The sequence below is a fragment of the Lachnellula hyalina genome (genome assembly GCF_007821495.1).
Source record: "Lachnellula hyalina strain CBS 185.66 chromosome Unknown contig00051, whole genome shotgun sequence".
NCBI classification, from domain to species: Eukaryota; Fungi; Ascomycota; class Leotiomycetes; order Helotiales; family Lachnaceae; genus Lachnellula; species Lachnellula hyalina.
The window spans coordinates 176,488-191,717 of NW_022157165.1; the positions used below are offsets into that span (position 1 = coordinate 176,488).

The 15,230-nt window shown below is 46.2% G+C and overlaps 3 protein-coding genes across 3 annotated transcripts; all 3 read right to left on the reverse strand.

Annotated features, from left to right (window-relative positions):
- Positions 1–28: 28 nt before the first annotated feature.
- Positions 29–1,548, reverse strand: LHYA1_G003421 (uncharacterized protein; the record flags this gene model as incomplete). Its single annotated transcript, XM_031148392.1, has 3 exons — positions 29–740; positions 810–931; positions 1,204–1,548. Coding segments are annotated over 3 exons (1,179 nt in total), but the record flags the coding sequence as incomplete, so codon positions are not given.
- A 1,516-nt stretch (positions 1,549–3,064) lies between these two features.
- Positions 3,065–5,012, reverse strand: MUP1_1 (High-affinity methionine permease; the record flags this gene model as incomplete). Its single annotated transcript, XM_031148393.1, has 7 exons — positions 3,065–3,455; positions 3,508–3,670; positions 3,736–3,907; positions 3,959–4,118; positions 4,170–4,249; positions 4,320–4,852; positions 4,910–5,012. 7 exons carry the CDS (start codon positions 5,010–5,012, stop codon positions 3,065–3,067), a joined length of 1,602 nt encoding a protein of 533 aa, XP_031006065.1.
- Positions 5,013–6,250: 1,238 nt separating this feature from the next.
- PKS1_0 (Reducing polyketide synthase) lies at positions 6,251–13,948 on the reverse strand (the record flags this gene model as incomplete). Its single annotated transcript, XM_031148394.1, has 12 exons — positions 6,251–7,069; positions 7,116–7,436; positions 7,494–10,660; positions 10,766–11,488; positions 11,634–12,025; positions 12,100–12,161; positions 12,216–12,328; positions 12,383–12,521; positions 12,644–12,711; positions 12,760–12,965; positions 13,013–13,223; positions 13,276–13,948. 12 exons carry the CDS (start codon positions 13,946–13,948, stop codon positions 6,251–6,253), a joined length of 6,894 nt encoding a protein of 2,297 aa, XP_031006080.1.
- Positions 13,949–15,230: the final 1,282 nt, after the last annotated feature.

A 15,230-nucleotide genomic window follows, 5' to 3' on the forward strand; every position in this document is an offset into this window, starting at 1 on the left:
CCCCTCACCCAGAAGTGAGTGTTAGATCCTATAGACTAGATCGATCTTCCCTCATCAACCTCTGAATCTCTAAAAATCTCCTAATCGTCATGCCTTCCATCAGAAAATTCCCAGCATTTGAAAAGCTTCCTGTTCGAGCCAAGTAAAACATCCAAAATGCAGCTTCCTCCTTGCCCCGTGCAGCGGCCGTGCCTACCAGGATAACCCACAACAGGACTCCAGGATATCGTACCCAGAAGTCATCTTCGGTGCATTTTCCAAATGCTCCCTGAAGCTTTCTGAACCCCTCATTGTTGAGAAATGACGAGAAGTCGATGTTCAGGCCAGTGAGGCTGCGTGAGTAAATAGATGCAGCACCTTGCAAGGTTTCTAAGACGTGGTCGTGGGAGATATTGTGGCAGGATGAGAGAATTGGAAGCGTGAGAAGTGGTGTTTTGAAGCTGTGTCTCCGCTCTTCGACAAAAGGAACAGGTGGCTCAGAAGTGTGATCTACGTGAAATTGGGCTTCATGCCGAGACTCAAAACTTCGTGTGAGATTCCACATTGATTTCAAACACGCCGTTATGGCGCGTTGCTTTTTGTGGTACTCAATACCATCAAAGCTTCCAGTAGCAGAAAGGGGCGATTCATAGATGAGAAGGCGATAGTTTGTTGATGGACTTATTGGCCGAGACACAAAATATTCTACCATAGGGAAGCGAAGAGGTTCCCCTGTTAGGACAGCGACCATCGAGTCGAAACTTCGCAATTGTTATATGTGTGGTTAGTCACTCTTTGTCATCCTTAGTGGAACCGGAAGGTAGACCTACAGGGTAAGCTTCGCTATCATTGGTCCATCTGTTTGAAAGGACCGGAATCCCCCTCGCAGGTCTACGATCTTTTCGATAGCATTCATATGACTGCTTATTTCTTTAGGATTGTTGTAACCAGCCTGTTGAATACTCAGCACAAAACCTGAACTGACATGAGATACAATGTTTCATGATATGGACAGTTCGAAGTGTATAGAATAGCACTTAGCATGCAGCTTGCATGATAATTGGTGCAGGGGCAGTCGGCTTCTAGATTTGCCCTTTTATAGAGGAGTGTCTGCTTGTATTTCGCGAAACATCATTGGGACTCTACGGGTGTGTTTGGGATGGAAAGGACATGGCTTTGCTGCATGCATGGTGAGGATGCTCTTCAAATGAACTAAGATCTTACCGTCCACTGAGTGAAAGTCATGATAGCTCCAAGCGTTGCATTACTGACGGCTCTCGTAGAGTCTTTTAATTGTTCCTGGATCCAATTTATTGTCTCCACTCGGAACTGGAAATATTCAGAGCTTCGTCCGATCCATGCTAATACTGTAGCATCTAAAACAGCGCCTTTCACCATTGTGTAGTCCGGGCTCCGCATGTAGGGCATCCAGTGGGACTGGCGTGGAGTTAAGCTTATGCCATGGCTCTTGCGATCGGATGACGTTACGCGGAAGAGAGACTGGAAGTTCCAATGGGATCTATTAACAAATAGAACAGGACCGTCCTTCTCAAACCATGCGTATGGGACTACTATACAATACAATCACTACGAGTAAAACACTATAGCAACAAGGAAGTATCTTACAATCTGTCTTGAACTGAACTTCCGTCAGAGGAGACGGCGTGCAAGGACTCTCAGCGAAAGAAGTAGCAGCGATAGGACTAGCCTGACTCGGGCAGATTTGTAGCAGCCTCTTTTGTGGGCCTTTCTTCGTGCGTGACTTTTTTGATTCTCGCCGCTTTTGATGCAGCCCTTTCCTACGAAGAACAAGTTAGCTCTGCTTCTTTATAAAGGTTTAAGGGTCTATCAGTATCTCAGGAGCTGGGAGACATGATTTAGCGCACGTGCTAAAAAAATTGTCGTGCACAATTCAAGACATGTGTTGAAGAAGGAAATATAATCCCTATGGTCGTACATCACATGTGATCTGACAGTGCTGAGGCTTGAGACTGTTCCTCCCGGCCCCATAGGTACAAATAGGAGAAACGGCATGCTTGGTTCCTCTGGTCTGCCATCTTCTTCATGTGGTAATTGAGGTGACTGGCACATTTCTACAATGTGGCCAGCTTAATCATCGAAGTGTATATGAGGCGCTGGTGATGACCGTGTGTTGAGATACCTGTCCCTGTACACTAGTAATCAACTAGCTTCGGGGTAACTTCCTAATGTGGTTAGCAATCCATGAGGTTAGTATATTCATGTACAGGGTGTTGTCACCAGATCTGCAACTTAAAGATCATATAACTTAATAGGCTTATATGGACACCGGGTCTCGGAAACAATCTTATTCTAGTATATAAACTCTTTTTCGGTGGTTTGATCTCCAAATAAGGCATAAATGATCATATTCCAGGATCCATCTAGCCAATCAAGACCTTATTAGCTATGTTATAATCCTTGAAATGCAGATTTGGTGACAACGCCCTATAAGGTTCAGTATAGGTACTGTACAGACCAGTATTTTCCCTGGCTATTGGCCGAGTTGCATGCTCCATTGAAGTACTTATTTGGGTGCAGAGCGCAAAGATATGTAGATATGTAATATAGTGGGGTTGTTAGAAGGAATGCGGGGTTGTATTACCCCTGCCAGCTGGCGATCACTAGATTAGGCTAGGTAGGCTAAGGTAGCTATAGCAAGTATAGTATGTGATGACAAAACAAGTAGGAACTTTATTTCATCAGCAAGGTCATTTGGAGAAAAAGCCAATTCTGGATGACTTATTCGTTGGTGACCCGTTAAGTACTTCGAAGAAAGATGCTGCCACGGAATTATAATAAGTTTGGCATTATCACCCACTAAGTTCTAGTGGAAAAGCAAAAAGGAGAATACGATCTGCCGTTAATTATACTAGAGTTGAAGTTAGCTCGGGGGTCGCGTCGATGAGACCTAAAGTTTCATTTATATTAGAATTTGTTCTTCGCACAAGATAGAAGCAAGAATAATAAGAAGATTAGTATCATAATTACAGATCTATTTATTAAATGAACATTCTCAGATTTTAATAGATCGAGCATCCAACTCCTCTTCTACCCCTTTGCTTGGTCACCTCGGTACCCTTGAAAACACATTTCTCGTCCATCCATCTTTCATAACAGTAGGCTCCCTTACCAATCTATACCCCCCAATCTTTGGTAATATTATCGCCCATACAAGCCAATACAGTCCTCCACCAGCTAATATTGCAATCCCTACAACGCAGTGTAGATAGTAAGGCAGCGACTTGTAGACATTTTGGCCGTGAGTAGGTGGAACGAAGGGTGCGGCGACGAGATAGATATTAGAAAGTAAGAAGAAGATGACTACTGGGAGAGTCGCGCGGAATGGCGGCGCCCACTCGCTTGGATTGCGATTGGGTGAGTATGGACGGCGATAAAGATGTATGAGTGCACCAGCAACAAAGACATTCACTACAGCTAGGGGATAGGAAATGACGCTGAAGTGAAATAATTAGTGAGCTGTTTAGCGACGAAGAAAGAAGAACTGACTTGAGGATGAAATTGTACGCATCTCCAGGTGGAGGCGCGAGCATAATGACGACCGATACAACCCAATGCTCGAAGAGTCCCATGAATGGAGCATTAAAGGGCTTATTACTAGCCCAAATTCTCGAGAATGGAAGGATACCTTCGCGGCCAAATTCTTGTACCACTATTAAAAACAATATATTAGAATAGTTCTTCCTTATTTGATGTCGAGTTGAGTTCGTAACTTACGTCGGCCCTGAGAAAATATCACACTCAATACGTTTCCAAAGGCAGAAAGAGCAACAAAGACGGAGAGAACTCGCTCTGCGCGGGCTCCAAACATGTTACGGAAGAATGAAGCTGCCAGGATGCGACCAGAGCTGATGATTTCGTCTTTGGGGACTGCCGCAAAATATGCAACCTATAAAAAGTCAGTTAGCAGTTTGATCCGCCGAGGAGTCTTTAAACTTACATTGCATAGCATATAGAGAATGGACACCAGGCCAAGTGCTAATGGCGCCGCAATCTTGAGTGTCCTGACGGGGTTTTTGGTCTCAGAAAGGGCATAGTTCGCGTTGCTGTATCCGATATAACTCCATATCACGTTGTAAAGTGCGGTGACGACTCCATATCTGTGATAATGTTAGTGATTAGCCATCATAATAGGACTCTGAAGAATGTACGCGCTGCCAGTTGTTCCAGCGAATGCATTGGTGAAATTATCTGGCTTTTTGTCTAGCTTGGTGTGGCCACCAAGAGCTACCTAGAAAGTGGTAGTTGAATTAGTATCCTGTAATTTAGAATTTTTTAACTTGAGAAGTGGTTAAGCTTACAAATCCCGAGAAAACGATTAATAATAGGATAAGCAGTTTGATTATTCCCAAGAAATTTTGCAGCCTTAAACCCCAGTTTAAAGCCAATCCATGAATCAAGAAAGCACTCGTAATGCAAGCTAGCCCCACACCTCGCTGATTCCATCTGGTGATTTCCACTTGGGCAGCACTAAGGATATACTCCCCAAAAACGACCGAATTCGACCCAGCCCAACCGAGAAGTACAACATAGCCTGCGTAGAAACCTGTGGCAAGAAATTTGGGCTTGCGGTAAACATACTCGAGATAGTTCTTCTCGCCACCGTTTCGTGGAAGCCCAGTACCGAATTCCATGTATGTGGCAAGACCGGCGGCTGCAATTAACATTCCTGCAACCCAAATGAATAACGCCAATCCTACAGATCCGGATAGCGATAGAATCGCACTTGGAGTTGCAAAGATTCCTGTCCCAACCATTCGGTTGAAAATGAGGAATATGGCGGATGTGAGCCCGACTTGGCGACGAGAATTCGTAGTTTGATATTCGGTATCATCTAAATTATATTAACACTTCTCTGCTGGAAAACAAAATTAGCTGGTTTTGAGTGTACCTGGAGCGATGCCATCTGCTCCAATTGCAGAGGTTTTGTTTTCGGGGCCATGGTTGGAAGTTACGTCACTTCTAGCAACTGTTGTCTCCCTCGAAGTCGCCATGACATAGAATAGGACTGGTATAAGAACAATCCACAGCAGTACAACAGATGTTCAAATAGTACTAGAAGTTCAAGATGTGAAAGAATAGGCATGATTTACTTATTCTTATATAGCAGAAAGAAAGCAAAAACTCGCTCCCGCTCCCTGTTCATCTAAACCGCGGGTAAGCCGCCATCACACCATTGTTAACAGATGGACCATAAGACACCATACCCAACTGCTCATTTAAGACTTTTAAATACGGCATCACCGTGCACCAAGAAGATTTTTCTTCACGTGCACCAGTGAGAATTCGTTACGCCGTTGCTGCTACGTAATAAGTTCGCTTTATACGGACCGGTCCGAATGTCGCAACTACAACCTGGTATGTCGTCAAAACTTCAAAAGAAAATCTACCAGCATGATGAATATAATATTTCGCAGATGCAAGAGGAAGGCAATTACTTGAGAATAATTGTTCCAGCCCACGGCTCTGCTCAAGCACCGGGGCGTTAATAACAGCCGTGCCAGCTGATGCATCTATATCTGACTAGGTGTTGGAATATTGGATTAGTCAGCAGGCACACAAAATCTGACTTCGTAGCGTACTTTATACTTCGCGATATACAATACTGACACGTTACAACACACATAAGTCTAACAGTAGGAGTAAAAAAGGGATTATCTAAGTGGGAGTAAAAGAAGGCTGCGAGGGAAGGTTCTAGCTCTATTTAGTCACTTTAGAGAGGTAGAGGAAGTACGATTGCGCCCTATAGAGAGAGAGAGAGAGAGGAGATAATTATGCCCTATAGTCAGAAGGTATTAAATATATAGGAAAGAATGACGCCAAAGGTCTCATATAAGGTAATATCTAGGAGCTCTATTTCCCTTGGACGTGCGATATTCGAAAAGCGTTAAAAGATCAAGCTAGGGCGAGAAACACTGCCTGTATCAGATATCTACAAAGTTTGACAAGAATACTTTGATTTAGATAATGTCCCTCTCGCAGCCCAGATAAAATGAATAACCCAAAAAGGTATACGATAAAGGTTCTATCTCAAGAAGGGTAGCATATGAAACTAAATCTTAAACAATCTACAAGTGTGCTCTGTTAACTCTCGCAGCCGACAAATTAAACAAGCCCAAAGGTATATAACAAAGAAATCTACTTAAAAAAGAGTACCATATGAAACCAATGTTAAACAATCTGCAGACGTGTCTTATAACCCTTATCTCGTCAAACGCTGTCTGGAAATGATCTAGAAGGATACCAATTTGCTCTTGACAACGATAGTCTTCGCCAATGTTTCAATTGAGCCACTGGAAAGCAACTCAAGAACTTGAAGATTGGCCTCGAATTCTCGTGTGATGAAGTTTCGGACCTCAATGGCGACCAAGGAGTCAAGGGCGTAATTCGCGAGTGACTTCGTGACATCCATATCTTCCTCCTCAAGCATCAAAACCGAGGGTAGCTTGCTCAATAGACCCTTGCACACAACCTCCTGACCTTCTTCGGCTGTTTTCGAAGCCTTGAGAGCGGCGTGGAAAGAGATGGCAGCGGCCTGCCCAGTCGAATTCTCTGCAGCTGCAGCCTCAGCAGCGAGACGAAGGTGTTTGAATTTTGCGTCGGGAGTCCAGAACGGGGTGGAAGACGTAATCCGCATACCAGTAATAGTGTGATGATTACAAGCAGTCGCCAAGCGACCACTGATGGCTGCTCCAATCAATGCCAGCACTTCAGCTTCACAGATAGTATCGCTTCCAAGATTCTTAGCAACCTCCGCAGCCGCTTCGAGATTTTCTGCAAGATAACCGGCGTCGGAAACAGCGGTCAAGTCGATCGACGAGGCAGGAAGGCCGAGCTCAACGCGATATTGAACGAAAGCATTCAAGAACGTGTTGGCTGCAGCATATGCAGCCTGACCTCTGTTTCCTACGGCACCAGCAGCGGAGGATATGGTGACAAAGAAGTCAAGAGAGTCATTCTTGAGCGCATTGTGGAAATTCCAAGCTCCTCGAACCTTCGACTCCATAACAGTGGTATATTGACCGAATGTCATTTTCTCAAACAAAACGTCCTGCATGTGTTAGCTAAAAATTTCGAAAGAATTTTGGGAGCCTTACATCAAGGACCATGGCACCGTGAACCAAACCTCTGACAGGTGGAAGGCCAACTAGCTCATTATTGATGAGGTTGTCTACAGAGCTGCTGTTAGTAACATCGCAGCGTCGGACCACAATATTGGCGCCAACTGTTGCGAGCTCATCAATAAGTTCTTTGACTTTGCCAGTTGCAGACCCGCTTCTGGAAACAAGAACAATGTTCCTGGCGCCTTTTTCAACCATCCACCTCGCCATACTTCGTCCCAGTCCGCCAGTTCCACCAATTAAGATGTACGTGGCATCTGAGCGAAGCAGCATATTCAACTTGGTCGAAAGAGTTGCCTTGGACAATGTTAGTTGACATAAATTCGGTGAGGCAGAAGGGGAGCACAAGCATACTTTAACCTCATCCCCAGGTTGTGGGGCCACAACTAATTTTCCCAGTGATGTTCCGCTTTGCAATACTTTGAATGCTGTCTCAACGTCCGAGATCGGAAAGACTGTAATTGAGGCAGCAGGGTTGAGTTGTCCGTTTTGAAGGAGCCCATATACATTTGAAACAACGCGCTCCAATACTTTGGGCCTTTCTGCAGCGACAGACATCAAGTCAACAGAGATAAAACTTGTGTTGTTGTCGAATCGATTGGTTTCAAGTCTTGCGCTAGCATCCCTTTTTCCAACAACAACGAAGCGTCCGAAGCTACTCAAAGAACCCCAAAGTTCTCTCAAAGTGTCGTTGTCTGTAGCGACCGAATTTACTACAACATCGACGCCTCGTTTGTTGGTTGCTTGGCGGATGACTGGCCCAAAAGAAGCACCACGGCTAGAGAAAATGTGATCATCAGGGAGACCGTAAGTGCTTGAAACGAGTTCCTTTTCCTCAATACTTCCAACAGCAGCAAATACTTCAGCCCCGACTATTTGAGCCAGAGAAATGGCGGCCAGGCCAGCCGGGTCGGCAGCGCCGTGGATCAAAACGCTTTCATCGCTACCAAGTCGCCCAAGATCGATCAAACCGTAATATGCGGTGTAATATGCCACTGGGATCGATGCGGCCGCCGCGAACGACAGGTCATCGCTAATCTTCAGCGCAAATGCTGCCTTGGTACGAGTGTAGGTTGAGTAGACGCCGCGGGCGACAGTGACGCTTGCGACTCGATCGCCAATTGCGAGATTGGTTACTCGGTTTCCGATCTGCGTGATAATACCACTGGACTCAACACCAAAACCATCCGTTTCCAGTTGGTTGGTTGCAGCCAAGATATCTCGGGAGTTCATACCAATTGCCTTGACCTCGACCTCAATCTCATCGTCGGCAAGAGGTGCCTCCAGTGTTTGATCATCGACAAAATGTAAAGTGTCAAGGGCTCCGGGCGTCCCGATAACCATCTTCAGCGGCCTTTCCGCCTGAGAAAACCGGGTGGCTTCAAGGACTGATGCATTAGTGTGTTTGTGAACATACTCGTTCATTTCGGCGTCGTTGATTATTCTCGGTGTGAAAAATGAACCTTGTCTTTCCATGAATTCCAACTCGCCGTTCGTCTCTGCTTTAGAACCAAACGCAGCTTTGAAGACATCGAGAATCGCCTTCACTGTAAGCTCATCGGAAAGTGGAGTCTTGGAATCCAAATCCAATGTTGCAAACTTAAGGAGCGTCTCGGAGCGAATGCTTCTACTCAACCCTGCGACCATATTTGCATCGGGGTTCACAGATGCTGCATATGCTCCTCTAACGATCCAAAGTACCCCCTGGACGGTCGTCAATGTCTTCTGCAGGGCGAGGAAGTCGCTTTCCGAGAGATTCGAGAGCAGAGGCTTGTCTAGCTCTGAAATGAATAGACATAGTTTGTCACTGGAATCGGTCTCCGCGAGAGTGCCAGCAACAGGTCTCCTCCCGGTGGAAAGCTCCAAAATATCTGCCAATTTCGCTGCTAGCAGCTTTTGAGAGTCTGATTCTCCATGGACAATCACAATTTTGGTTTCGGGGAAGGCAGCTGGTTCATCTGCATTCGCAGATGAATCGCTTGAAATCCCGTTGGAGGGTCCGTTGGAGATTCTTCCATTGGGTTCTGGGATTGCAGACCCATTAACTTTCTCAGAAACCCCATTGGTTTCCTCCTTGCTGTCTTCGCCCGAGAGTTTCGGTTCTTTCACCACGCCATTGGAAGTTCCGTTCACATGGTTCCCGTTCGACGTACCGTTCGAGAGCTCAGGGGAAGAGTTGTTCGATGATTCATCCGACACTGGTTGAAGAATCGGTTCCCAATCAAGCTTATAGCAGAGCTCCCTGTAGGCGTCAGCTTCTGACGCTAAGCCTCGCTCTAGGATCGGTGAAATCGTCAAATCATCTAGCGTAATGAGTGCCTCCGCAGAATCATCACCAGCGGTAGCAAACATTGATACCTGTGTTGGCTTTGGGTGTAACAGGGGGGCAGCGCCTTTGCAGAAAGCGCGGAGGGTATTCCCTGGCCTTTCGAAAAGCTCAGTGATATCTCGCGAGATACTCAAACGGCCAATGGAAGAAGGAAGATAAACGGTGTTGACGGACGTTCGACCTGCGCCTAGAATGGGCCAGTACATCTCAATCAGTTGTTCAAGAAACGCCGGGTGAATAACCACGCCTGTTTGAAACCCCTGTGGCATTTCCTGGGCCGTATCTGCAACTGTCATTTGTGCCGTAGAACAACTGTCATTTGCTTTGCAATTTTCCACCTGGAAAGTAGGCCCATAAGAAACGCCGAGCTCTGAAAGAGACTCGTACATCACCTTCTTGTCTACAGAGGTGGTTTCTGCGCTGTTGACTTCCAATATGGTTGAGCGCAGCAACTTTTCGGAATCTTGGGCGATTCTAGCACCGTCGAATTCCTCAGACTTGTTGCTTTTCACGGCGACAAGACCTTTGCAGTGTTCCGTCCAACCTTGGCCCTCGGCCCAAGAATGAATTCGAAATTCGTCCCAAACCTCAGATGAGACAAGGGTACCCTCCTGGAACGGACGAAGTTGAATTGTTGTTTCAACATCTTTATCGGTGATCATGAGTGGTGCGTGAACGGAAACGTCACGGAGAACGAACTTGTCGAAATCAGTACCATTAGAAGCGGCTCTTTGAGATGCAGCTTCTACAGCTATTGCGATGAAACCAGACATTGGGAAGAGTGTCAAGCCTTGAATCTGGTGATGTCGGAGCCATGGGAGGTCGTCAACGCGAATTGTGTTTCTCCATGTTGGTTCCAAGTCATTAGAGTAAACTGCAAGTGACCCGAGAATATCATTCCGTGGTGTAGACCTATTTCTTTGCTTCTGGGTCATCCGAGATTCATGCCAGTATTTAGTGTTGTGATTCCAAGGGTACCGAGGAAGATCAACCAATAGCGTGGGCGGCTTTCTTGGCCTTGGGAAATTGACCGCACCAAGGTCCAGCTTCGCTCCTTTAACAAAGAGAGTGCCTGCCATGTTCACAGCTGTCTCAACGGCATCTTTGTTTCTCAACAGAGCTGATACATAGGGTATCTTCATTGCATTAGGCCCACATGTCTTTAGAATCTGTTTCACAGGTCCTGCGAGTGCTGTTGAAAGCGTTAGTGCAGGCTTATATTGGACTTGTCTAAGAGTAGAGATCCGAGCTCTCGAGACATGCCAAGAACTCGCAAATTAGGGACAAATTGACTTACCAGAGTGTGGACCAAGTTCAACAAGCATGTTGACACCAGTTTTGTGACCATCGGCAGGGGCACACATAGCTGTTAACGCCTCGGAGAATCGCACAGATTGTGTCAGGTTATCAACCCAGTAGGAAGGTTGGAGTTTGGCACCGTCAACAAGATGCCCAAGCAGGGCAGAGTAGAACTTGACGTTTGTAGATTTAGGCGGAACGAGTGTTTGAAGCGACTCTTGGTATTCCTCGGCGATCAACTTCATGTGATGAGAATGATAAGCTACGTCGACTTGGAGCTTCCTGTTGAAGACCTGTTTCTGCTCAATCTTTGTTTGAAGTTCCTCAATTGCCGACACGTCGCCGGATAATGTCAAACTAGATGGACTGTTGAAACAAGCAATTCTGACTTCTTTCGTCTTCAATTCTGAGATGAGAGGTAAAATTTCCTCTTTGCTGCCCCCAACAGCCATCATCGTTCCCTTGAGGTCGGGAAACTTCTTCTTCAGGCTCACAATGGACATACCTCGCTGGTAGGAAATTGCCATGCATGAATCAAGCGGCAAAATACCGGCAGCGTATGCGGCAGCGATCTCTCCACTCGAGTGGCCAGCAACTGCAGTAGGAGACACACCCCATGATTGTAGCAGATCGGTCAATGCAATCTGAATAGCTGTGCATGCAGGTTGACTGACATGAGCCTCATTGACGGCTGATGTTTTGGCGTCCTTGTTGAGTTCATCTATGGGTGTGTATTAGTACTCGAGCTTCTCCGCGACTTTTTGCTAACTTGCCTATAACAGAAAACGTCGCCCCAAATGAAGCAAGGCATTTGTCGCAGGCATCCATGGAAGCTGCAAAGACAGGATATTGTGCGTATAGCTCACGGCCCATGGCATTCCATTGAGCTCCTTGACCAGTGAATATGAAGCCAATCCTAGTCTCGGTTTCTCTGGAAGGGGAGATCTTTCCACTGTTCAGCGTTTCGATGAGCTCGAAAGATGTTGGAGATGATATGGCAACTCGCCACTGCATGAATGACCGTCGTTGTCCAAGGGTATATGCGACATTTGCCATTAGGTCGCTTTGGAATATTTCTGGTCTCTGCTCCAAATAAATGCCCATGTTTTTCATCATAGCTTCCAAAGCAGTCTTGTCGTTGGCTGAGAGAACAAACAACCTTCTAGACTGAAAATCAAGAGGATCAACAACCTCCGCCTCATTCTTTTTCGAGAAAGGTGCCCGTTCTAGGACGGCGTGGGCATTTGTGCCACCAAATCTACAGAAGTGGAATGTCAGCATTTTATAATTCTCTATTAATATAATAGAAATAGAGCCATAGATGGATCTTACCCAAAATTATTTACGCTTGCAAAGCGCTTTGCTCTCGGCCATGGGGCCTGGCTGACAGGTACCTATGCCTCATTAGTCTCATACGGAAACTTCAGAGGGAAGTAGCTCAACCATACCTTTAAGCCCCACTTAGAAAAGGGAATTTTCTCGTTCGGTTTCTTGAAATCGTAGTTCGGCAATATGAAACCGCGCTCTAGCATCATTGCAGTCTTGATTACCGATACGATACCTTGTTTCAAATCGTCAGTAAGCGCCCCAAAAGGGCATCAGGGTATATGTTTACCAGAAGCAGCCTCTAAATGGCCAATATTAGACTTCAAGGAACCTAGGAATAACGGTTTCCTAGCTGTCCGGTCTTCACCAAATACGTTATGCAACGCAGTGGCCTCGATAGGATCCCCAACTTTCGTCCCCGTTCCGTGCTACAGATTATTAGATTTAGCGATGCTGTTTTATGGATTGAAATTCCGGGGGTAGTCTTTAGGTCTTAAACCCCGCAAATCTGGTATAAAAGGGATCTGAAAGGATCCGGGGCAATGCTTACTGCTTCGATATATCCAGTGTCCTTTGGATTGATCCCAGCTGTTCTATAGACAGCTCGAATAAGGGACTCTGTATTTTAGGTTAGACCCGATCATGTGACATGGGTGAGATATTCACCTTGTGCTTCGCCACTTGGCATAGTGATACCAGGAGTTTTGCCATCTTGGTTGATACCACTACCGGCTATGACAGCTCTGATTGTGTCGTTGTCCTTTAGCGCTTGGTCTAAAGGCTTCAACACTACCATGCCACAACCTTCCCCACGACCGTATCCTGTCCCGCGGTTATCAAAGGAGAACGACCTTCCCTCTTCGGCGAAAAGGCTGAGACCGTTAGTGAAATAATATGACTGATTGAGTGTAGATCTTACCGTGACATTGACATCGAGATCCACATTTCGGGTAGCATATTCAGATGGCATCCACCGACCAGTGCTACTTTGGACTCGCCGTTCCGTATACTTTGGCAAGCCTGATGTATGGCAACTAAACTGGAAGAACAAGCCGTATCCATCGTAAAACTTGGACCCCGCAAGTCAAAGTAATGGGAAATTCTATTCGCTTGCATTGCCATGGAGCAGCCTTATATTATTAGAATCGAGCATCACGATATTTTGTATATCAGTTGACTTACCGCTAGCTTGATACATAGGAATAGACTCCGAGTCTGCGAATAACTGTGCCTCGTATTCAGAGATCGAGCTGCCTATGAATACTCCCACCTCTTTCCCTACTATTTCGTGTTTCGGAATGCCTGCGCTATCAAGGGCCTCAAAAGTGCATTCCAGTAGTATGCGGGCTTGGGGGTCCATTGAGATCGCCTCTTGAGCCGTGAGACTGAAGAACGGGGCATCGAATAATCCTAGATCTTCCTTGAGAAAATTGCCGCCGATAGTGTTTTGGCAACCGCTCTTTCCAGGGTTTGGATGGAAAAAACTTTTGTTGTCAAACCTCTCCTTAGGAATCTCTGACCACCCAGTCCGAGATCGGGAACACAACTCCCAGAATTCATCGGGAGTAGTGACATTTCCAGGCAGGCGGCATGACATGCCTACAATGGCGATAGGCATCTGCTGCGGTGTGTCTGACTGGGCGAACCCGCTGATGTAGCCTGTTGTGTAGCCGTGGGTATAACCAGTTGTGTAAAGGGTCGGATCTTCGCGTTGTCCATTAGACGGACCATTTCCATTCGATTGACCGTTCGTAGCACTGTTTACATAACCGTTGTTATGAGTATCTGGAGTAACCCCAACAGAACCGTTGGTGCCCTCGTCCACCGGGAGCGTGGTTGTCGCGGAAGGTGACATGATAATTGATGTCACTCAACTTCTATGCAGTCTAGGTGTATCGATTCAAATTTCAAGCCATCTTGTGGGTGGCAGGATTGTTGCTTATATATAGTTCATACGCCTAGATAAAAAAATCCGCTGTGTAGATGGATACTAATTTCCGTCGCTGCTTCACAAAACTTCAGATAGGGCCGATGGGCCGCGTCCGGGATGTTATTTGCAGCAAAGGAACGGTGATACTATCTTGATTCGAGCTCGAGATTAAAGCAGCATGCATTGCAAGCAGTAGAGCTAATTGAAGACCATGTATATATTAAAATTGTTCGGGGATAGACATAATGATACATAGGTATTGTTAGTAAACGACCTTCCGGCCAAGGGATGATATCTTCCATGCCATCGGATAAACGGAGTGATTGACCAAATAGTAGAATTTCCATGAGTAAGAGGGTCCTTCGACCATGAGTTGACGCGTACGCCAGAGAATGGCAAGACGAGGCCTTCAACAGCATTCCAAACCAGAATAATTGCATTCCTATCTGAAGCCGTCCCAAGCTTTTGCCGATAAGGGGTATTTCCGGTAGATTGCCAAGCATATCCTTCGCTGCAAGTGCCGGAGGCTCTGGGAGCCCTGGGGGAGAGTATGCACTAATGTGTTACAAAAAAGGAAGCTTAATCGGAAGTACAATAGGCCCCTGTATCTTGATCGCCGCGAAAGAATGCCAGTAGAAACAGCCAATATCGAATTAGCAAATTGGGAAAGAGAAATAGATTGCAGATACATTTTTCAGGGACATACAGGTTTGAGAACTGCTCGTTTTGTGGTACATAGGTAGTACATGGTATGGAGGAAGAAGTAGTAGTTGCAAGGCTAGTTTAGGATGGGTTGGGATGAAGGAATGGATATTCGGAGAAAATACCCGCCGCTTGTCCCTGTTCACTTGAAAGGTTGGTTTAGCTGGCTGGCTGGCTGTCTGGCTGGCATGGCGGGCTAGCATGGCATGCGATGCGATGCGATGCAATGCAGGTGCAATGCAATGTAGTGAGTGTCAAATCGCAGAATACACCTTGATCTGCTTGATCCGTATGCTTGATAAGACTGATAGACGCGTGGCGCCAAGGAGATTTGATGAGATGCAGAAGGAAGGGAAGGGGAAGAAGGAAGATATGGGAAGGAGCAAAAGTCGCGAGAGACACGTTGCGGGAGAATCCGGGAAAACGTTACTCCAGCAGGTTCGATCTCACGTGCAAATCTTCTTCGGGACATCACTTCGTCTCCACCCACCCTCAACCCCCCCCC